Source organism: Pteronotus mesoamericanus, unplaced genomic scaffold (genome assembly GCF_021234165.1).
Source record: "Pteronotus mesoamericanus isolate MK-2021 breed Mesoamerican mustached bat unplaced genomic scaffold, CSHL_Meso_final contig_50, whole genome shotgun sequence".
In the NCBI taxonomy this organism is placed as follows: domain Eukaryota; kingdom Metazoa; phylum Chordata; class Mammalia; order Chiroptera; family Mormoopidae; genus Pteronotus; species Pteronotus mesoamericanus.
In genome coordinates, this window is record NW_026555186.1 from 9,233,378 (window position 1) to 9,258,299 (window position 24,922).

Here is a 24,922-nt window from a genome sequence, read left to right on the forward strand (position 1 = left end):
AGAGCACAAGAGCAAAGGGTCAGCTTTGGACAGATTCACCATCCATCGCAACAGATAGACAGCAAAGAGAGAGTGGGCATAGCGGCAACCCTCCGAGAACTCTGTCCAAGTTTCCAGGATTCATAGGGCTTCCCTTCTCAATTTTAACAAATCCCTGCTATCCTCAGGCCCCTGGTCGGTTCCATCTGGGGTTGAGTCTTATTTCCCCATTTAGTCACTCCAAGTGTGTGATGGGCTAGGACATCTGGCAGACGGTTCCCTGACCTCACACATCAGCCCTCCGGGCGGCCCTCTATAGCGGCTCAGCTTCTTCACCGCTGTCACCATCTACCTGGCAGGGTTGGTTGAACGCGGCCCACGGAGCAGCCACCCTCCTGCTAGGTCTCTCTCAACTTCCTGCGACTGCGCCTGCCAGCCTTGACCCCCACCTCTTCTAACCGCTAAAGCTCCGCCCTCAACAGTGCTTCCGACGTGGCGCTGCCGAAGGCGCAGGCTCAGTACGCGGGCGCGCAGAGGCCAGTGGAACGAGCTGGAGGCAGTGACGTCAACGCGCAGCCGCGCGCAGTCAGGGCCGTGCCACGTCGGCGCGCGGCGGCCGCTCCCCCTCCCGACGGCCGCGGCCAGCCCTCCCGAGCGCGCCTGCCCACGCGCGCTCCTGCCTCTCTCCCTGGCGCTCACACTTGTGTGCACATCCCTCAAGGCCCGCGAGTCCGCCGCCGCCGCCGCTGCCGTCCCATCCCCTGCGAAACGCGGTTGCATCATGTCTTCGCCTCCCGAGGGGAAGCTAGAGACGAAAGCTGGACACCCGCCCGCCGGTACTGACTGGTTTCCACTTTCTATCCTCTAACGGGTCCAGAGGGCGGGCTCGAACCCGCGGGCGCGGGGCGCCGGGCGGGGAAGTGCTCGGGCGCAAGGCGCGGGAACTTGTCAACCAGCCTGAGACCTGGCCACTCGTGGGGTTTTCAGTTAAATGCGGCCCCACGTTTGGCGAAACCCATTTCTTTGAAGTATGTGAAACCTCGCAAGCCTGTGGCAGTTGCATGCAAATTAGAACGACTTGAGTAAGCCCAGTTGCAAAACTTCCAAAAAAAGGAGTGGGGGCGGTGAACACTTTCTTAGAATGTACAGATGTTTTGGAAAAACGAGTAGCCAACACAATTAAAAGTCTCTGTTTTTAACGATAGGGTGGCGATTAATTGAAGGTTGACAGCGCTTTATACTGACAAAAGAACCAAAAGAGTGGAAATAATTTTCATCATTAATCACTCAATATGACTTTTTCCCTCAGTTTCTTTCACATCCAGGTTTTTCTCAAAAGTGTTGTCTGTGTGTGTGTGTGTGTGTGTTGGGTTGTGGGGTTTTTTTAATTTTTATTTTCTTCAAATTCTAAATGCTGAGCCAAGGAAGTTAAATCCAGGAGTCGCCTTTCTTAGAAAATCTGAATCTGAGCAGCCCTTGTGTCCCTTCCGTCTCCTCCCCTTTCTGAGGACAGTTCCTGTTTGCTCCTTCGCTCTGTTCCAGCTGGTCAGTGTCCGTTTCTGCTCACCTTGGAATGGCGGTGATCCATGTGGAACGGCACTGGGAGAGAATGAAAGGTGTCTGGGTCCCAGAAGCCAGGTCGCCTCGACGTGTGGGGTTCTCTTAGTGTCTTAATTGCACACGTTAGTGTTATGAACTCAGTCTTCTAGTGACAGAAGCCGTCGTGAAACGCGGCTGCTTTACAGAAAGTCTCCCGTAATCTCTGTCCGCTGCCTCCCATAGTAGGGCACTCATGGTCTCCTTCAACACGACGAATAGAGCTGCTCTTTGAATGTGATGTATTCCGAAGGAATATTTTTCACGGACGAAAGGATTTCTCAACAGGAAAGCTAACCTGAACTAGGGAAGAAAAAGGGCTGCTGCCTGGGGACTTTCGAGGCATGGGATTTTGGAAGATAGTTCCACTGTAGTGGAAAATAGGCTTCGGGGGCCTCTGTGTTGCATTAGTTAAAAAAAGAAAAAAAGTACCTCAAAGAGATTTCCTTTCAAGATAACCTGATCTTTAATTCCTACCTCACCCAGTCCATGTCCAGCTGCCTGACCACCTGGGTGACACTGCAGGAGGGAACATCTTTCTTTACTCTTCTGACCCAGGGAAATGAGTGGCAGGCAGTAAAGAGTATATGTAGGAATGATACCAAATCAAAGTGGGAGTAACTAAATTGCATATGGAAACATATCCAAATGGAGATTTTTAAGATCACAGACATGAACTGTGCATATTAAGTTCCTAGGAGAAAGTCCATGAAGGACTTTGGTTTTCTTTGAATTGTAAAAAGTTAAGCTTCAGTGAGTTACAAATTAAAAGGCTTATTGGTTTTCTTTGAATTGTAAACAGCTAGGCCTTGTGAATTACAAATTTAAAAGTGTATTGATGCTCGCAGGAGAGAGGAGCATCATTTGTGCTGGTGTAGCGTTGAACCTCTGTTCTACGTCTTGAAACCTGGCACTTCTCTAGGGCTTAGTTTTCCTAATCTGTGAAATGGGAGGTTTGGGCTGGGTGATCTGGGAGAGTTGCCCAGCAGGGCTGCCTTTGCCTTTGCCACTATAACTCTCCCTGGAGCTCTATCCCTTCCATTCATCAGGATCCAAGTCCAAGTGCAGTTAATCGCACAACCTAAAGTGACTTCAAGGGAGGTCCTTTAGCCTATGGAGTTTTAATCTCAAAGGAGCTGCTTAAGGAACTGTCACTGTCATTCTCCCTTTCCAATGCCAGTCATATTTGGCCAGAGTTGGAAGTAGAACCTGGCATCCTTGTGGGGAAGTACTGGTTAAAAAGAAACCTTTTGTTAGTTGCAGTATTTTGCTTCAGATCCACTTTCCCCTGTGGAACAGAGGCCCCTGTGGGAAAGCTTTTTTTTTTTTGGCAAAAAGCAGAGGGTATTGGGGTATTCTTGTTTACTCTGGCATGGCCAGAGAGGAGGCAGTTCTGCAGAGTTGATGTTTAAAAAAATAATAAAGGCAACCCACTATAATAAAGGATAATTATCAAGGATAGCCAGGAACACAGTTCATAAATCAAAATTACAGCCTTGAAAACTTTGGGTACACCTTCATTAAGTGCTTAAATTGCATCACACAGACTTGTGCTTAAATCCTTAATCGGAAACAATAAAATTCTCTTTCATGGCTATCTTCATGTTCTTTTGTGTTTTCTCGTTATTGCTGTCTGAACCAGGTATCCTGTGCATTCCACAACATCACACTTACCTCCATCTGCCTGCCTCCCTTCTTGCTTCTGAAGTTGGATCTTACTGCTGTCTTTATCCTCAGGGGCTGACACAAAGTACTCAATAAGTAGCTCCTGAGTGAGCTTCTTTAGAGCCTCTTAGCACTTCTCACTTCCCCATAGCTTGTGGGGCCTGCCATGTTTTCTACTTCTGGGCTGACTCCAGTGTACAGTTTAGGCAGCATTAAAATAGTGCAAATAGTAACTTAGGTTTGAATACCTGCTCTATACGGAATACCTCCTCTATACATGGAACAGACTGGGAAAACTGAGTAACTCCCTGAAATGGCCCAAGCCACCACCTTAAATACCAACTTCAACTGAAAAGAGGAAAACATTGCATATGGTAAGCCATTTATGGGAGATTTCCAGGAAAAGCCAGGCAAACCAGGGTAAGGTTGTTATGCAGATTTAAGATTCTCTTGTGATTTAGTCACCCTTCCCTTTCTAGTACAGAGTGGGAGATGCTTACAAATGGAGATTTCCATTATAAATGTAAATGTTCCTTACAAAAGGGTAGCTTCCCAGTTTTCTGAGCTTTTCTTTGTCTGCTGTTTCTTAACCAGCTCAAAGTAACCTTTATGCCAAAAAGGCATATTTAGGGGGTGGCATATTCTGCTCCCCTTCACTGGCACTGTTCTAAGCTCTTGGCTCTAATTCACTCACTTAATTAGCAATCACCTTACAGTTGGCATAAAGAGGACAACTCCATATAAAAAACTGGCCAAACCATTCTGAGTGTCCTTCTGGAGTCAGTAAGTTCAGGGGGACTAGCCGGTAGGTCCTTTGCCCCTTGGAGCCTCAGCAGCCAATCTCGACTAGGGGCTCCATCACTTGCCATGTGTCTCCTCCCAAAGGGTGAGCTTTCTGAGGCTGGTCACAGAGGACCCTGCAGTGTGGGGGAAGGTGCCATGCAAATAAGAGCAGGTCACTGATGACCATGCCCTACCCCACCCTACCGCGCCCTGGCCCTGTGCTCTCAGCCAGTGCGGTCTTCTGTAAAAGTGAGGTCCTCTGTAAAAGTGATTGAGTCTTAAGGACTTAAGATGCCTCCACTGCCCTGGACTACAAAATATCTGCGGAGAAGCGGGGAGAGGCGCCTTGTTCTATGAGAGTTACCACAAATACAGATTAGCAAAGGTAGAATTAGTGAGGTTCTGTTCCATCTAATAATGCTGGGATGCCTCGGTAGGAGGAGGACATAATTATAAGCCACACGATTGCTCATTTCTGCCAGGCTTTTTGAGTTGGTGGCAGTGATGTGGCTAATGTTTCTTTGTTAAATACATTTTGCTGGCCCAGGTCTCCTCCCCATTTCCCAGGGGAGCCAAAGCCCTGTCAGCAAAGTTCTCATAAATGTAATATGTGATAGTGTTGAGCGTTAATAGTTTTACATGTGGATGAATCATATATATGAACCATCCCTTCTAGAACTGAGTCAAATGGAAATATAAAAGTTGTATTTATTGAAAGTAAAATGAGAAATAGACCACTTTACCTGCTTTAGTAATTTCAAAATTATTCAATTTTTTGTTATATTAGGCACAAGTTAAGGATGTATTTAAAAGGTCATAGGTGATAAATCTCCCCGAATTATCTTCTGCAGGAAGGTCTTTATATTCTCTAGGCCACTCAGTTGCTAGAAATGGAAGACTAATTAGGTTTTTCACTGTTGTAACCCTCCAGTCTCAGGCATGCTAAGCATGCCCCTACTGTCCTCAGCCCTCACTGATCAGTGCCTGGAGATGCAGGACAGAGGTCCATCTTTGCCCTGGTCATGCCAAGACAAAAAGAGACCCCTTTAGCCACTGCGTTTTTTCAGAAGCTTCCAGTCAGAGTGGATGGTAGCATTTCTAAGGCATGTTTTAGATTGAACCTCTGTTCTCTTAGCACCCTTTCTTCTGTGCATGTCCTTTTTTGAACAATGCCCACAGCACTCTTACTGGTTTTGTGAATGCTTTCCCCTTCCCAACTTCAGAAATCTTTTTGTGTATATAGGAAATAATCACTTTTGTATAAAATACTATATATCAGTTACCATTATATTGTACTCGTTCTTGTAACAAACAACCCACAAGGTCAATGACTAAACAAGTCAAGGTTTATTTCTTTCTCGGGTGGCACCTCCCAGGGCAGGAGTCTAGGCTCCTCCTGGTGCACGGCTCTGCCATCTTAATGCATCGCCTCTGCAGAGGGGACGGCAGGTGTCGAACATGGTGCGGGGCCTTCCTAGGATGGTGTGCTGATGACCGTCCTGGTGAGGGTTAGCTGCCTGTGTCAGCGGAGAACCATGTGGGGAGTACTCTGCCGGGTGTCATTCCTCTTCTCCAACCCCAGGAGCCCATACGTCACCCACATTCTACATATGAGAAAACAGCAATGAGGAGACATTTATGCACCAAGGACTCGAAGACTAAAGGGCTCTCTGGGTACTAGGTGCCGATTGTTAAAACCTGTTTAATGAGAGTAGGTGAAAGTTGAGCATTTGCCCTGTGCCTGGTCCCACTGGAGGTGTTGCACGTGTGCTATCTCATTTAGTCCTCAGCGAACCCCTGTGGGGCAGGGAGAGGGCATGGTCACCTTTCTCACAGCAGGACCCTGTGGCACAGAGGCAGTTAGCAACCTGCCTAGACACATACACATGCGCCCACACCTGAGCACACAGGCAGAGCTGGGGTTTGAACCTGGGACTTGTGCTAGGAGGAAGCTTGTTATTCTTTAAATTTGAAACTGTTGTTTAAGTAACAACCGCAACAAAAATCCAAGATTTTTTTCTAATGTCTCGTAAAAATACTTGTATTTTCAAATATTCCACAAAGATATCTGCAAAAGAATTCTGCTTTTGTATTTTCACAAATGAAGAGTTCTAGTAACAATGATAAAAACCCAATAAATATGTGCTGCCATGTATTTTTGGCAGAATTACCATTTAAAATAAATCTGTCTCAGCCTTGAGTTATTACTGTTATTATTGCCAGTTTGTATTGCTGTATTAACCACTATATATTCCATGAGGGATGAATGAAGTTAATTGTTTCTATAAACTAAATTAAAGGAAGTGCTAATGCAGAACAACTAACCTTTGACATGTGTACTTAACTTCAGCAGAGGAGTGGACAGGCCTCTCTTTGTGAGCTTCAGATGACAATAATTGTAAATGTCACCTTGACATGCATTATTGGTTTTCTTTATAGTGACGTGCACAGAGCTTTTTAGTTTTAGTTTATAGAAAACATCGTGAGTTAGAGTTTTAAAGTTTTATATCTGCCAAGTTGAAATGATTCACAGATCATTTTTAAATGGGCAACTGTATTAGTTTTCTCAGGCTGCTATAACAAAATACCACAGACTGGGTAACTTAAACAACAGAAATTTATTTTCTCACAGTTCTGGAGGCTGGAAGTCCAAGATCAAGGTGCTAGCAGGCCTGATTTCTCCTGAGGCCTCTTTCCTTGGCTTGCAGACGATGCCTTCTCACTGTGTCCTCGTGTGGCCTTTCCTCTGTGCATCAGCGTCCCTGTGATTTTTCTCCTGCTTGTAAGGATAACAGTCCCATTAGATTCGGGCCCCATCTAATGAGTTAAAGCCTCTTTATAACTTTATCACCTCTTTCTAAGGCCCTACTTCCAAATACATTCACATTCTGGGGTTATTGGGGTTAGAGCTTCAACATACGAATCTGGAGAGACTACAGTTCAGCCCATAATAGCACTCTCTATCAGCTTCTAATGGACATGACATGGGAGCGGGATATATGGGGGGGGGGGGATACATTAAATTTAAAAAATTAGTGGGACAATTCTTCTAGCTCCCCCCTTTGGCAAAAAGAAAAAATTCATTTCAATAGAGTGGTAAATTCTCTTAAACCTGCTACAGAATTTTATTTTCAGTCTCATTTCTTAAAGTTTGACATGCTGCGTAACTGGGAAATTTTGATAAGCCACCTGCAAATGTTTTTCTGTTTGTTTTCTTTTTTTAATCTGAGCCCCAAATGAGGGGAATCCCCAAACTGAGGAAACCGCAACTAGAGAAGAAACTGAAATTTGTAACAGGATGATCTTTAAACCCACATGAGGCAGAGTGACCTGATACCTCATCCTTTCCGTATAAAGACACCAGTCATACTGGTGAATATTAGGGCCAAGCCCATGGAGAAAGGGTGGAGGAGAGAACCGTGGCCAGTGGGATGGTAGAAAAGCTGCTCTGGTTCAGCCTGTGCTCTGGAGAGCAAAAAGGTGTCCTTGAGGATCTGTGAACGCAGCCCTGCCTTGACATGGGCTGTGGGCTCAACTTCACACTGTTTAGTGATTCCTGAGGAATCTGACATAAAAAGGGTTCCCAGGCCCTGTACTCCTGGTCTCGGAGAGCACCTATAGCATCTCTCCAAAAGGAAGCTGCCTGCATGCCAAGTCCCAGAGGATCCCTGCAGATAAAGCCCTGCTGGAAACAAGCTCCCAGTCCACAGGCAGCTCAAGAAGCGTCAGCAGACAAAAACAGACAATATATGAGACTTCCAGGGACCTCAGATAATAAAATTATTGGATAGACACCTATAAGACAAGTATATCTAAAATGATTACATATATAAAAGAAGCAAAAACACAAGAAATGAATACAGCCCAGCTTTGCCTTTTTCTAGCGGATACCACTAGGTACTATTGACCATGAAGTAGGCATCGTTGGCTTCCTGAAGTCACAGGCTGGCAAACCCTACCAGGGAAATTGAAAACTTAGAACCTGGAAGCATGAGAGCCTGAGTGGGTATTTCACATTCTTTTTCCTGTTCTTCAGAATCATAAAGAAACTTGTTTTGGACTTTCCTGATTCAGCAGGATCCAAGCAGATCTGAAACACCAGAGGCCGTGACCTGGCAAGTTGTCTGTGTTGGTGACGGACCCTGAGCTGTGACGGAACACTGGGAGTGGCTGTTCTGAGGAGGGAGGGCGAGGCACGGTGAGCCTGGGCACCCTGAGTGCCGCTGACTTGGCTCCGCTTCCTGCGAGTGCTCGCCCGTGCGGAACTGCCGACACCTCTGCCTTAGCCCATTTGGGCTGCCGAAACAGACTGTCACAGACTGGTGGCTTATAAACTCAGATCTTCAGACCAGGAGTCCAAGATCAGGTGCCAGCAGATTCAGTGTCTGTTGAGGGTTCATTTCCTCGTTCTAGGACAGCTGTCTTCTCTGTGTCCTCACATGGTGGAAGGGGCAAAGGACCTCTCTGGGGTCGTCTTATAAGGGCTCTAATCCCATTTTTGAGGGCTCCACCCTCATGACCTAATCACTTCCCAAAGGCCCCACCTTCACATCTAAACTAGCACATTGGGGGCTTCGGATTTCAACAGCCTCTCTTCTCATTTAAACTTCTAGATCATAGGAGACTGCTTTTATCCCATTTTTGCAAATGAAACAGTGAGGCTTTGAGGGGCCGAGTCTGTGACCATAGAGCTGAGGACGTGGAGGAGCTTGCTGATCCCAAAGCACGTGCTAGTGACCACATAAGACTGGCTTTTGGATATAGAGCCAGCATTTTCAAACTCTATTCTTTGGAATACTGTAGTCCTAAAGGGTGAATTATTGGGATGGGGGGTGGGTGGTAAAAGTTCAGTGGTCATATACATTTAGGAAAGGTGGCATACTCTGCACTTCATAAGGCTTCATAATGCATGCTAAAGGGCAAGAAAATCTGGCTTGAAGAATCCCACTTAATTTTGTTCATGCTAGCATCTCCCACACTTAATAGATCCCAGAACCCACTTTTTTTTTCAAAATAGTCTTAATACATTAGCCATTAAGGAAATAGAAATCAAATTACAATAAGATACCACTTCAGACCCTCTAGGGGCTATAATTTAAAAGATAGATAATAAGTATTGGTGAGCATGTGAAGAAATTGGAAAATAGCACAGGTGGAGATTCTGTGGGACCTCGTTGCATTGAGAAGACGTACCCAACATAAAGCAAGCAGCCGCTTTGTCCCCATGGTTGCTACTCTGGATACACTATTGCTGTTATGAAATACTGTGAGACCAAAAACCAACAAGAGCCATGGGGGAATTTCAACCCCAGACTGGTTGCAATAGAAAATGGTGCTGTGGCTTTGGAGTTCGTCAAAATGGTAAATACAAAGTTACTACATGACCCAGCTATTCTACTAGTAGGAGTGTACCCAAGAAAATGAAGGTTTATATTCACGTACCACGCAGAAACCTGTACACAAGTTGTTCATGGCTGCATTATTTATAACAATCAAAATATAGAAATAACCCAAAAGTCCATCAACAGATGAATGGACGAATTAAAGGTGGCCTATCCCTGCAATGGAATATTACTCAGACATAAAAAGTAATGAAGTACTGACACATACTGTAACATGGATGGACCTTGAAAACAGGCTGCATGAAAGAAGCCAGTCACCAAGGCCATATATTTTATGATTCCACTTATGTCACATGTCCAGAACAGGCCAATCCAGATGACTGGTCGCTGAGGGAAAGAGGGGTTAGGAAGTAACCATTCGTGATTTGGGATTTCTGTTTGGGGTGATGAAAATGTTCTCAGGTTGATTGTGGTGATGGTTGTACAACTCCAAGTATACTAAAAAAACCATTGAATTGTACTCTCTAAGTGGTGAATTGTATTTGAGTTATATGGCCAGGCTATTTTAAAAAACTAAACTGACATCTGCCAAGACTCAGATTTTGTAGCACAGTTTGGGAATCTTAGCTGCCACCTGAGTAGCCTCTGACTAGCCCAGCAACTGTCCCGTGTCACCTGCAGCTGTATCACCCCATCAAAAGCATCTCTGGGGACAAATACTGTATGATTTCACTTACATATGGAATCTAAAAAACAAAACAAAACAGAAACAAACTCATAGAGAACAAAATGATGGTTACCAAAAGTGGGGGATAGGCAGAAAAGGGGAAGGGGATTAAGAAGTACAAACTTCCAGTCATGAAGTAAATCTTGGGGATAAAAGCACAACATAGGGAATAGAATCAATATTGTATTAACTGTACAGGGACAGGTGATTACTAGGCTTATCATGGTGCTCACTTTGTGTCAAGTATAGAAATACTGAATCACTGTGTTATGCACCTGAAACTAATATAATATTGTATGTCAACTATAATTGATAAAATATAATGAAGGACTATGCAGATTTTAAAAAGTCATTAATATTTGAGAAAATAGCACAGGCGGAGATTCCATGGGACCTTGTTGCATTGAGAAGACGTACCCAACATAAAGCAAGCAGCCACTTTGTCCCCATGGTTGCTACTCTGGATACACTATTGCTGTTATGAAATACTGTGAGACCAAAAACAATTAAGAGCCAAGGGGAATTTCCAAGTGGATCTGGAGTAAAAGGTGCGCTGAGTGCCATATCATGCTGACTCTTCTGCAACACTAACCCATAAATCCTTGTTGATGCCAGGTTATCTGGACTGACTAGTGGCCACAGGGCAACCCAGAACTTTGGAGCTAGTTCTCCTGGCCCTCTAGTTGTTCCATTTCCACACTGACCACAGCTCCCCCATCCTTTTTCTCCTAGTGAAAGCCGGTGGAATGCGAATCGTGCAGAAACACCCACATTCTGGAGACACCAAAGAAGAGAGAGACAAGGATGACCAAGAATGGGAGAGCCCCAGGTGGGAGAGTGCTGTCGAATCTTGAGCATGTGCCACAAATAATCCTAACTCAGTTAAACATTAATGTTTGTTCTCTGCTGTGTGCTCCGCTCCTGATAACTTGGGCTGGCTTGGGCTCCTGCTGTGTATTTTTCCTTTCCTAATCAGTGAAGTGGGGGTTCTGTTCTCAGGGGAGAAGTGGGGGATCTAGAACATGCCCTCTTTCCTGACTATATCTGAGTGTAAGTTACCAATCGTTGGGCGGTATCCTGGAGACCTTTGAAAATGCCATATTAGTTGAATCTTTGGTGTGGACCTGGCATTCTGTGACGCCAGGGTAGAGAGCTACTGATTTTTAAAATGTTCAAAAACATTTGGGCTTTCTTAGTTCTTCAACCAAATTGAGAATCAGTGCAGCCACAGCCTGGTGTCCTTAAATGACATCTCTGTCCCCAGCCCTCTGGGTCTCAGACACCTCATCTCCCTGCGTTCCCCATCTCTGTTTATTAACTGTTTTCCTCAGGGGTTCTAATGCCAAGTTTGGTTCAGGGACCTTGGTACCAGTCCATTTCCTCCCATCTTGTAATACGCAAACATGTACCACAAATGCATCGCCTCTCTGAGCTTGTCCACAATAAGCTTTCTGCCTTATGACTTGTCCCTAGAGGGTGTGTCCCTGAGAAGAGGAAAAATGTGGAAAGGGTATGGAAGGCACCTAACCTGTATTTCTGTGGATCGGGCACATTATTTAATTTCAGTCCAGTTGTCCTGAATGGGAGGTAGTATTCTCCTGATTTACATGTTGGAAACTCAAGTCCAGGGAGCCTATAAACTTGCCCACTTTGTATGCCTTTCAGGTTAAAGGGGCAGGAATTTAAGCCCTAACAGGGTCCAGAGCAGGCCAGGCTTCCAACTGAATTGCTTCCACAAACTTGTGCCCCCTAAAAATGACATGCAAGTTCTCGGTGGCCCCACATAGGCACTACATGTCCATTTATGTATGTGCCACACCTCTGGGTGTTTTCTGTAGATCTTCGGATAGTGTGAGTTACCCTGCAGTCACTTGAGGGGCAGGCAAAATTTGGGGTAAGTTTCTGAGTGATTTCTGCCCCATTTTAAATCATGAGATCAGCAACATGAAGATTTTAAAAGAAGTTCTGGTTTTAAAAGAAGTGGCTTAAAGAAAATTCTTTCTCACTGGCTACTTTCATAAAGCTGTGTTTGGAACATAACAGAATCAGTAACTCCTAGAGGTCCATAGTCCTTTAACTGAAGACCTGAGACCCTGCTTTATTTCGGAACTGAGAAATTCTGCTTTTCTGTGTGAGTTTAAGTGGAAAAAGGTACAAATAGCTTTTTCCCATGTAACTGTCAATACAGTGAGAAATGATAATTTACTAGCATTTTTAAAAATAAGGACAGAACAACCCATTTTGTTTCTATTGATTTTTTTCATGAGGTGAAATGCAGCTTCTATGAAAGATGTGTCATTTAAATAAATATGCCAGAGAATGAATGATTGCAAGAGAGGAGCAAGCACCTAGGACTCTAGAGTTTAGCCTCTCACTTACAGTAAAGGTTTGTTTTCTGCAGAACCAAGTATTGGGAAGCCAGCTGACTGCAGGACAGGGTTTGCATAAGACACAGGCAAGGGTTTTTTGTTCCCTGCAGCCAAATGGCTATAATGTGTTCCCTATGGGTAGGCTAGGTCTGTCCTCCTCACTTCGGCTTAGCTCTCGACTGCTGAGGGTTAAACCACTTGACATACCAGATGGGGCCAGCCTCTGCAGAGTCAGGCTGTTGACCTGTGCTGCCAACACAACTCCTTCCAAACCCCTGCACTGGGTCTGGTACTCTGCGTAAGAGTTTACCTCCACTACTAGGCTCTCCCTGTTTTCTCGTGGGCTGATTGAATAACTCTAGTTAAGTCATCATCCTTGTATTTTAGAGTGCAGTGAGTCTGGCCCTTTTCCAAGTGCTCTGTGCACGCTAATTCGTTGGGTCCTCCCAACTACTCCACTGTCATCCCTATCCCAGAGTTGGGTATTGATTATTATCCCCATCTCAGATTACTACTCCCACTTCAGAAGCTCAGAAAGGTCAGGCTCACACAATGAATGAGTGGCAGAGCCCACATCCTGGCGCTGGCAGCTAGGCGTCCTCACTCTGAGCCACGAGGCTGTGCTCACCAGTCGTGTGCCTGTTTTCTGCTGGGCACTACTGAGTGCTTTACATCAAGTTTAAAGCTCACGCCACTTAGGAGTTGATATGACTATGACTATGATACAGACGAAGAAATCATGGCTTCGACAGGCTTTTGGGCCCAATGATACATAGCTGGTCAGTGGCTAGGCCAGGAGTCGGCCATGAGCCTGTCTTCACTTGGATGCCCATGCCTCCAATACTCTACAAAGTTCCCCTGAATTGGCGGAGTATTTCTAAGATGAACATAGACTGTAAGTCTGGATCCCCTTATAAAATCAGCCAATTGATTCTAGGGTTGCCCATCACCTTTTCCATATTCCTCAAGCCTGTAATCCTACCCGTGCAACCTCACCATCAGGAGATGATCTAATTGTCAGTTTAAAACGAGGTTCAGGTGACTGGAAATACTTTACATATGGAAATGCCTATTTTTTTGCAGAATTTGTCAAACATGTTAATTATTCTCTTGGAAATGTCGTGGTGACTTCAATATCCTCATTACCCTAATCCTAAAGCTTTATATTTTTTCATGTTTGGATTCAAAGTGTTGTCTGGATATGAAAATAAGTGCATAGTCTCAGGTGCCAATTTCCTTCTTTGCAAAACGTTTTACTTCTCTTTCCGAAGTTTTTAAAACTAGCTTTATATTTACCATCTCATCTCTGGTGGCTTCTTTCCTCATTAATCTGATAATCAAATACTGATTACAGGGAAAAGGAACAACTAGAGCATTAAAGACGTTATTATGTGACCAAACGTACCAAAAACCACAACTCTTCTTTGTAATTATTTTTATTGCAAATATTTATGCTACTCTTAATTCCTTTAATCTTATAATTTTTCAGAGATTTACAAGTAATTTCCTGTTGTCAAACTGTTTTGAGGTGCTGCATTTTTTTTTAAAGGGAAAAGGGTATAATAGAAATTTAAAAGAAATTACATCCAGCTGAGTCCTAGCTACCTGTGGCTCTTGATATCTAGAAGAGTAATAGGATTCACCATTATTAACCAGTGCTTTCCTGAGTGGCTGCTAGTTTCTGTCTCAGAACTGAGCCAGTTAAGGAAAGCCATGATTCTCCTCAAAGCCTTCTGTTGAGTGAGGTGCATTATGTAAAGGAGAAGTTGCAGACACAGAATGGACATCAGGAGTCAGTAGGAGCCTCTTAAGAATGCAGTTCAGTGTTAAACATGTCCTGAAGTCCTATAATGAATCATGCATGGTGCAAGATAATAAACAGGATAGGTGAGAGGAAGAATAAACTAGAAGTGGAAAGGGGTTGGTGTCGACTAGGGGTGGGCAGGAAAATGGTGCAAGTAAGGGGGTATAGGGACAGGCAATAAGAATGAGACAGGGGGTGGTCCTTCTCTGAGCTCAGCTCTTTACAGCTCTGGCTAGGACTATGGTCCTCTTTCACATACCCGAAAAATAAGCGTACGGTTCAAACCACCCAGCATGTAGGAGAGACCTATAATGGAATACAAACAGTAACAGATGACTCTAACTGTAATACAAATGGTTACTATAACCAATTGAAAGGAGTGGAAGAAAAGGCCTAACTTAAGCAACTTTGGAAAACAGTATTTTGGCTGGATACTATAAGGCTAAAACAAACACATGAACAAATGAACAAAAATGTATACAAATGATACACTCCAGTTAGTAAATGTGTTTCTTACAGGAGTGTGTATATATGGGTTTAGCAATTCTGAAATTGCTTTATATATATACCAAGACTGAGCAAATAAGTAAATATATTGTGGGTAGAGAGAGCTAAGTTGCTCACTGTCAGAAAAGGAGGTTACTACAAATAGTAAACAGAAGACTAAAATGAACTTTGTGGTGTTGAGTTGAAATCGGAAGTATCAGTATGAATTCATAGTTTTAAATGGATAGGTGGGTGGGTAGGTGGATGGATAGTAAGATACCTACAGGTATATACATACATGCAGAAACAGATCTAGATAGGGAGGATTAGTGTGCACGCCTGTGTTTCCTAGCCGTGTTCATGGAGAAGACCTGAAAAAAAAAAAAAAATGATCACTTGATTCCCATGTAGCCATGAGCATCCTGAGAGCCCAAATCTTGGTTCCTAAACACCATTCCCCAATTGAGGGAACCAGAGTTCCTTGGAGAAGTGAGCGATTCCAGGGCCAGAGCAGAAAGAATGCTGGATGAGCCTGGACAACTTGTAGTGCCAGAGCGTGAGGGGGTGCACTAAACAGGGTGGGCTTCTCAGAGCAACACCGGCGCCAGCCCGAAGGAGCTCCCGATGGCCCAGGCTGGAACAGTCTAATACAACAAAATTAATAATGGCAGCATTGGATTATAACCCACAGAGTAAAAATAAACATCCATCAGTCTGCCCTGAGATAAATAAGAAGGGACAGCTCTTTATGGAATAATTTTCAGTTAATAAATGTAAAAGGAAGGCAGGAACTAAAACATCACCAGAAGGCAAACAGCACAGTAAGGTTTGGAGACAAGGTCCACTGATGGGTGCTATGATTACTGGGTGAAAGTTTAGGAAAAAAATGAAATACCTGCATAGTCTCACAGAGTCTCTCCCAATGTGTTTATTAATTACACAACAGAGAGTGTCATTACTGCAAACACCATGAAAAAGACCCTTGTTTCAGTGTAAAAGTTGAAATAAGAAGGCAGAATATCATCATGTTTGACTTCATAGGGGAACCAGGCTGCTTGTCAGCTGCCTTTTAAAAGAGAGGCATCCTTTTCCCCATGATGTGCATAGATGCCAGTGGACTAGGGATGCGGAGTGCCACCAGCTGCCAACCCCTGTGCGATTTTGGGTGTGCTCTGTTGGCAGGCAGGCCCATAGTGAGGCAACAGCAGCTAACCAGGCACTGGAGTGCAGTGGGCCAAATACCTACCCCTGGCCCTGGGCCCAAAGTATGGACTTCGTGGGCAGGGCATCGAGGGAGAAGGAATGTCCTCTTGAAGAGAATAACTGGTTGCCACTGGCTTATGGACTGAGGTGCCTCTTCCAGGGAGAAGCTGTCCTGATAACATAGCAAGATCCTCAGAATAGATGGAGTTGAGGCATGATTTCCTGGCAGCAGCCTTGACTGCCTTGGTAAGAAGACTGGAGGACTCCAGCCACCGTGCGGCAGCTTGGCGCTGTTGGGTTTGCCAACCCGAGACTCATAGATCAATGTTCTAAGTCCGCAGGCGACGTGGGGCATTGATGAAGTGTTACAGCTGTATACCAGCAAGAGAGTGGGGAAAGCCCTTGTTTTGCCCAGGGCGCCTTGGGCAGCAGAGAGCAGATAGTTGGCTCAGGCCCTTGTGTTCGCTGTGGCAGCTGGAGTCAGCTGGTAGCATGTAAGATGGCCCTGGGAGAGGATGCCCAGGGAGGGGAGTGTCCGCCTGTACTCCCAGAGCCTGCAGCCCTTCCTAATGGCAGGATTCTGTCTCTGGGTCTGCCAAGGCTCAGCTGAACCTACTCTCACCCCCTACACCTTGTTTTCGTGGAGAGGACCTCCTACCAGACTTGCTGCCTTCCCCCTAGGATCATTGTATCAGCTTCCTAGGGCTGCCATAACAAAGGACCACAAACTGGGCGGTTTAAACTGCAGAAATTTATTCCCATCCAGTTCTGGAAGCCTGAAGTTCGAGATCCAGGGGTTGGCAGGGCCATGCTCCCTCTGAAGCACAAGGGAGGGATGTGTTCCAAACCCTCCTATAACTTCTGGTAGCCCCTTGCCAGGTGGCAGCACAACTCTGATCTTCACATGACGTTCTCCTGTGTGCATGTCTGCCCAGTTTCTCTTCTGATAAAGACCCCCTCTTAACTAATTACATCTGCAACAGCTAACTCTTATTTCCAAGTAGGGTCACATTCTGAGGGACTGGGGGTTTGGACATTGCCATAGGAATCTAGTTGGGGGGGGACACTATTCAACCCATAACTAGCAGGCAGCTCCTCGTGCCACCAGGCATCAGTTGGCAGTGCCCAACTCTGCTGACATGCCAACAGCAATGGCAGTATAACCATTTATTTACTGTGAGGCTTACCTGGGGAGCGACTCTCACCTCTGTGCCAGCAGACTGTTGCCCAGGTGGGGCTCTGTAACAGTCTGCCTTCCCAGCCAGGTGGGTGCCCTGTGCCCTGGATGTGGCCCCAGACTTTGATCATGCAAGCCATCAATTTAAAAACTGTTTTGTGCCTGCACCCCCAACATAGATATACTCATTTTTTAATTATACATGCATACTTTTCTACCATTATATAAATTATAAAATGAATACAAAGAGGACATGAATGTATCAGATACAGTTGAAATAAACAATATTTCAATGTCTTACTAATCATTATGATTTTATACTATCAGTAACCAATATCTCAAGGTCCCTTGAGGTAAGGGTTCTCATTAAGTCTAAATTTCTAATGACCTTTGTGGTGATATCAGGGTTTGTAGGAGAGTCAGCTTCCTGTCAAATGTGATTAGCTCTATAATGTGGCTCATAAAGTACTTAAACTAGGAGCAGTATAATTTTTCTCTCTTATTGTTCATTTGTGCTTGTACTCATGTTAACCTTAGCTTCCGAATATTTATTATCCAGAAGTATTTTTTAAGCCACTTGACCATTTTGTAAAAGTTAGTTTAAATTCATTCATAATACATTTGAACACAGTTCTAGGCGCTTGGGATATATCAAAGCTAAAACCAGAGAACCTAATTCACTACTCCATTAGCCAAACAGTGTCATATATTTGTTGCAAGACACTGGAGGCAATTGAAGGGACACAAGGACTTGTCGATGGTGACCCCACTCATTCCTCCAGAGCCCTGAGGACCATGAGGACAGTAACAGATTGTTCTTGTCTGCCTACAGACAAGCCAAACAGTCCACATAGTAAATAGTGGGAAAACAATTCGTTTTGTTAGGTAAAAAATAAATGTAAATAGAATAGATTTACATGTTTATTTAATTTGTCTTCTAAAGCACAAAGAACTGCTAAGTGGTGGCTCCTGTACCAGCTTTCCTGTTGCATATAGTGTAACATGTCATCTAAAAGTTGAAGCTATGTGTCTGTTACAATGATCAATAGGAACACAACCATGTGCATTTAAGGAGTTTGGCCTAGAACTGCCCGATGAGCACAGAGCATGATGTGTGTGACCTGGACACTTTGTGCCCTAGAAGTTGCAGGCGTGAGCATCCTCAGGAACCCAGTCTCTGAGTTCTCCTATCATGAAGACGGGCACCAGAGGAAGGCCCAAGTCTGACAGGTTGCAGAGCAAAGGCTCGCTGCTCCGCCAAGGGAGGGAGCATATGGGCATCCATATGTCACAGGAGCCAGGCTGGACGCCTTCGGTTTAGGACGCAGGAAGGTGCTGAAGGCCCAGCTTTCCTCCAGTTGGCACAACATCTGGTTCCAGAATGGATATGGAAACCAGGTGTGATTGATGAGCTGAGCACCCCGGTCCTGCTCCCTCTCCCTTCCCTGGCCTCCAGCCTCCTTACAAGACCCCATACTCCCTTCACACAGGGAGAGCTCCTCTTATCAGACGGAAGGAAGGGGAGGAAGGAAATGGAGCTATCAGTTTTCCCTCCTGACACAGCTCTGTGCATCTGCTCCGGGGGCAGCCTTCTGGAACGGATGGCTCTCCTGTTTTTATGGTGTTACTCAAAGCGCTGAACTATTTATCAGCAGTGTTTTCTTATTACATAAACATGTGAACTGAATTTAAATAAACTCTCTAGTGGTTGGATTTTATAGAATGAGATATGTAATAATAACTTCATAGAATAATGCTACATATAAGAATAACTATAGAAACAAGAGCCTTTTATTGAGTTTATTACATTACAATTACTATGCCTGAAATTTTTAAACTCTCTATGTAAATAAACTCCATCGACTTCAACTGTCTCAGAGTGTAGAACACTCAGAAAATACAGTACTAATCCTGCCTTATCTGAAGGGGACATGTTTCAAGACCCCCAGTGGATACCCGAAACTGCAGATGGTACCGAACCCTATAGATACTATGTTTACTTTTCCTCTACATACAGACTTATTATAAAATTTAATTTATAAATTAGGTACAGTAAAAGATTAACAACAATAATAAAATAGAATAGTTTTAGTGTAATAAGAATTATCTGAATGGCTTCAGGGCCATTATTAAGAAAATAAGGGTTACTTTCCCTGACCGGTGTGGCTCATTGGGTTGGGCATCATTTTGCAAAGTGAAAGGTTGCCAGTTCCATTCCCAGTTAGGACACAAATCTGGGCTGTGGATTCAGTCCACCTTTGGGGCTTGTATGAGAGGCAACCAATTGATGTTTCTCTCTCACATCAATGTTTCTCTACCTTTCTTTCTCCATCCTCTCCCCTCTCTCTAAAAAGTAAATAAATATAAAATCTTAAAGAAAAAATAAGGGTTACTTGCGCACAAACACTGTGATACCATGACAGTCAACCTGATAACCAGGGCAGCCACTAAGTGACTAACATGTGGGACATGTATACAGCATGGAGATGCTAGACAAAGGGTAATTCATGTCCCAGAGGGACACAGATGGGCGAAAACACTTAATAAGTAGAGATCCACAGTTTTTTTATATTAAAAAGAAGTCTTTGTCCCTTTCTGGGTATATCTCCAAAACAACTGAAAAAGCGGTCTCACAGAGATATCTGCACACCCATGTTCACAGCAGCACTATTTACCATATCCAAGAGGTGGAAACAACCCAAATGTCCATTGACAGGTGCTTGGATAAACCAAATATGGTATATCCATACAGCAGAATACTATGCAACCTTAAAAAAGAAAGAACTCCTGTCCCATGCTACAACATAGATGCTAAGAGAAATAAGCCAGTCACAAAGGGACAGAGCTGGGTGGTTCCACTTACAAGAGGTACCTAAGGTAGTCAAGTTCATAGAGACAGAGTAAAATGGTTGCCAGGGGCAGTGGGGAGGGGCAGGAGGGAGCTGTTGTTTAATGGGCATAGAGTTTCAGTTCTGCAAGATGAAAAGGTTCTGGGGATCTGTTTTACAGCAATGTAAGTGTACATAAAACTACTAAACTGTACACTTAAAAATGGTTCAGATGGCAAATTTTATGTTATATGTTTTTTAACACAATAAAAAAATTTGCTTTTGAAGAAACAAAGAATACCTTACTGCTGTGGAGAGAAGTTTGGTGGTTCCTAAAAAAGTTAAGCATGGTACTACCACATGGCCCAGCAATTCCACGCCTAGGTATATACCCAAGTGAATTGAAACAAGCATTTCAACAAAAGCTTATATATGAATGTTTACCACATCATTATTCACAATAGTAAAAAAAGTGGAAACAACCCAAATGTCCACCGAATGGTGACTGGGTAAACAAAATGTGGTATATCCATGCGGTAGAATATTAAAGAATAAAGTACTGACACATGATATAGCATTGGATGAACCTGGAAAGCATTATGCTAAGTGAAAGAAGCTAGACACAAAAGGCCACATATTACATAATCCCATTTACATAAAATGTCCAGAATAAGCAAACTCAAAGAGATAGAAAGCAGATTCTTGGCTAGGGAGGAAAGGGGACAGTAGGGGGTGACTGCTTAACGCTTTTTTAGGGGGTGATGAAAATGTTCTGAAATGAGATAGGAGTGACAGTTGATATATTAAAAGAGCCACTGAACGATACTTTTAAATGGTTCAAATGGAGGATTATATGATATGTGAATATTACTTCAATTAAAGAAAGACATGGAGAACGAGAATCAAGATAGCAGAAGAGTGGGTGGAAGTCACACTGACCTCCTCCTAGAGCCAACCTGGAATTACAACTAAATTGTGGAGAAATCACCTAGGACAAACAATGGAACAATAGTGAGAGAGGAGCCCTGTAACCTCGGAGACCGAAGAATCGGCTTTAGAGCAATCTAATTGGTCGGGAGTGCGGTAGAGACTTGAGAAAGCGGGCAGGACGCCCATGGGCAGCAGCACCAGAAGGATATTGAAACGGCCAGTTGGATCCCCCTGAGAAGAGTGGGGTCTAAACCATAAGCGGAGATCTCTATTGCACAGCACCAGAGCCCAAGAAGTACACAGACAACAGCCAGCTGCGAAAAATGTCAGGGTTGCTCTCTGCCAGAGACAGGCGGTTGGAGACACAAAGAACTGTTTAAAGGGCCAACGCATAAATTTTTATTTGCAGCCACTTACCCTGGTCTCCAGCAAAGGCGGGGGCAGAGCGGGCTAGAGACACCTGAGGAGAACCTGGGGAAGGAGGCTTTGGGGGGAGAACTGGGAGAGTAGCCGGCGGGATCTCAGTGCTGACTCATCCCCCATGTGGCAGCAGCCATCTTGCTCTGGCAGAGACCACTCCCCTGAGCGGCAGCACCATCAGAGGACCCATAGCCCCGCCCTCAGGTGGGATTCCACTCCCCCTGTGCTGTCTAAGCTGCCTGCTGAATGCATAGTGGCAACCACAGATAGCAGGTCCCTGGCTAAAGGGGGCACAGAGAGGTCCGGAGACACTTGAGGAGAGACTGGGGATGGAGGCTTTGGGGAGAGAATGGAGAGAGTAGCTGGCGGGATCCCAGTGCTCACTCCTCCCCCATATGGCAGCAACATGAGAGGACCCAATAACCCTGCCCACAGGAGGGACTCCACCCAGCCCTGAGCTGTCTAAGGCAGCCTGGTTAGTGCAGAGTGACTAAATTAACAGCTGAAGGAGACAGCCACAAACAGTAGATTCCTGGAAGTCTCAAACAGACTGCCTAAGGTCAGACAGGGATGACATCTGACATCATCAGAGGCAGATCCAGAAAGGAAAACGAGCAGTCTCCTACTATAGAAGTTCACACCACAAAGTCAGGAAATCAAGACAGATCAACTTAGGAAACTGAAGCAAAAGAGAAGAGTCACAAATAATGAGAAGACAAAGAAATACCCCCCACTCAAAAGGAAAGGAGGAATCCCCAGAAAGTAAAATAAATGAAACAGAGGCAAGTAAACTATCAGATTTTGAGTTGCAAACAGTAGTTCTAAGAAAGCTCAGTGAGCTCAGAGAGAATTACGAGAACTACAGGGAAACTACGAGGAACTTACTGCAAACTATATCAGCATGAAAAAGGACATAGAAACTATCAATATGAGACAAGAAGAAATGAGTACAGTTTCTGAATTGAAGAACACAGTAGAAGGAATCTAAAGGAGGCTAGATGAAGCTGAGGATCAAATCAGAAAGCTGGAGGACAAGGTAGAAAAAAGCTTCCAGAAATAGCAAGAAAATGAAAAAAGACTCAAAAAGAATGAAGAGGCATTTGGGGAAATGCAGGACAACCTGAAACAATAATATCCCTATAATAGGGATACCAGAAGGAGAAGAGGAGGAAAGGATAGAGAACCTGTTGGGAAAAGTAATGATGGAAAACTTCCCTAACTGGAGGAGAGAAGAAGTCACACCAGTCCGGGAAGCACAGAGGATCCCTTTCAAGAGGAACCCAAGGAGGTCCGCTCCAAGACTTATCATTATTAAAATGGCAAATAGCAAAGACAAACAGAGAATCCTAAAGGCAGCAAGGGAGAAACAGGTAGTAACATACAGGGGAGCCCCAATACGGCTAGCAGCTGAATTCTCAACAGAAACACTACAGGCCAGAAGGGAATGGCAAGAAATAATCCAAGTCATGAAGAGCAAAGGCCTGCAACCAAGACTGCTCTGCTCTACCCAGCAAGGTTCTCAATTAAAACAGAAGGCAAAATAAGGAGTTTCCCAGACAAAAGATGGCTAAAAGAATACACCTCCACCAAACCAGCACTGCAAAATATGCTAAAGGGACTGCTTTAAGATGAAGAAAAAGAGCCTATGAATACCCAACTCCTTTCACAGTTGCCAATACTTGATATTACCAATATTTTTTAATACATATTAATCTGATTTTGACAATGATGTGTTCTTTTAATTGTTCCTTTATTATTTGTTGAAACTAAACCTGTTTTTGTGTATTTCTTGCCTATTTCTATTATTTTTAAAAGCTTTAAATGGTATTCTTTATCCATTTTTTTATTAAATGTATGTAGAATTTTTACCCTAAAAAAACAAAACAAAAACAAACCCTTAACCCTTTTTTAGATGTGTTGCAAATACTTTCCTATTCTATTACTTGTCCTTTAACTTTTTTATATGTATATTACTGTACAGTCTTAAATGTTTAATATAGTCATATTGTCAGTATTTTACTTTATAGCTTCCAGGTTTGAATATTTTACTTCAGGGTAAGAAAAATATTAGTTTGTATTTTCTCCTAAGACTCCTTAGATTCTACATATTGATTTTTTACTCACCTGAATATTTCTTGTATAATGTGTGAAATAGGGCTCTATATTTGTTTTATTTCAAGTAATAGTGATCCATGCACCTTATTTGTTGAATAAGCCTTATGTTACCCATTGTTACCCATTGATTTGAAATATCAACTTAATCATATATTACATTCTTAGACAGATATGAAAAAAAAAGAAAAAGAAAGATGTCCTCATGCATGAAAGTTTGGGAACCAGGGCTGTAATCCAACCCCCACATTTTCTTAACTGAGAAAGTGGAAGTGAACTCTGATGAAATGACTCTAGAAGGCCATTGCTGCAATACTTGGGGGCCACCAGGACCCTCAGACAGAAGTGGGGAAAGGCACATTTTCCACTGCAAGCAGCAGCAAATCCCAGCTCCGACTGAACCAAGCAGCCAGGACACACACTGTCCTGTGGGAAAGGCCCAGGGTAGCGCTGGCTACAGGCCAGTGGGGTCCCTCGGGCTCCTCCCTCTACACCAGTGGGAGCTCTGTCCTGCTCCTGGAGTAGACTGCTCCCCAGGTGGGTGGTAGGTTGGCCACAGTAGGTCCAGCCTTCACATCCAAACATGGTATCCAGAGGAAGATAGAAGCATCTCTTCCTGAGTCTTTTTTGGAGGAAGAAAAACTTTGCCAGAGTCCATCTAATAAACTCATTGACCAGAACTGGGCCACAGGACTCTTAACTCAAACATTGCAGAGATGGTCTCAGACCTATGGTTTGCAGCGATGTGGATGTGGGGAAATCAGACACCAGTACCATAGACCACGTGGGCCTTGTGGAGGCCAATCCATAGAAGTCACCTGGAGGCAGGGAAGAGCAGGCACCCAGGCCTACACAGAAGAGGAGTGTATCCAGGGAAGGCAGCAGAGCCAGAGGTCAGAAACTCAGCCCAAAGCCTGGAGAGCAGGTTTTGTGGACCACAGCACAGGGCTCAGGATCCCAGACCTGTGAGCCCAACGACAAGAGGCCAGGGCCGAACCCAGGGTCTGAGTAAGGACTGGCACCCAGCCAGTGCCACAGACTGATTCCCCCTGCCCAAGGGCTCTCACAGAGCACCATCTTAAAGCTGCACCTGGTCTCCAGAGCTTACGTGTTGGTACCCAGATATGGACGTAGTAGTGGCCATACACACGGTGAATGAAAAACTGAGAGCTTTGTAAGACCAAATCTTAAAGGTTAGTCCCTACAGGCACCATCAAAACCGACCAAAGAGCCCTGGTTGAGTTACTAGAATTGCGTTGACTCCCATTCTTCTAGTAGATTTTTATAGAACATTTTTTGTGCCCATTGATTGTTTGGATGGCAGCCTATAGCTGATTTCCCAGGGCACACACATCCAAGGGTTCCACTTCTCTGCTCGTGGCCATTCATTTATTCACCTCATACCCAAAAGCACCTACTATGTGCCAGGTAACCTGTGCCACAGTTGGGACACAGCAAAATGAAATCCCTCCTCCTACAGAACTCACTGTCCCGTGGGGGC

The 24,922-nt window shown here is 44.3% G+C and overlaps 1 protein-coding gene across 1 annotated transcript in view; it reads left to right on the forward strand.

The window, feature by feature from the left end:
- The first annotated feature begins 573 nt into the window (after nucleotides 1-573).
- The window catches only part of DAP (death associated protein), a 57,953-nt gene continuing 33,604 nt past the window's right edge, over nucleotides 574-24,922 (forward strand). Inside the window, exons 1-2 of the mRNA XM_054578329.1 lie at nucleotides 574-815; nucleotides 10,825-10,921. Of these exons, the coding sequence (XP_054434304.1) occupies nucleotides 761-815; nucleotides 10,825-10,921 (152 nt within the window). The 5' untranslated portion in view covers nucleotides 574-760. The remainder of the gene's footprint in view (nucleotides 816-10,824; nucleotides 10,922-24,922) is intronic.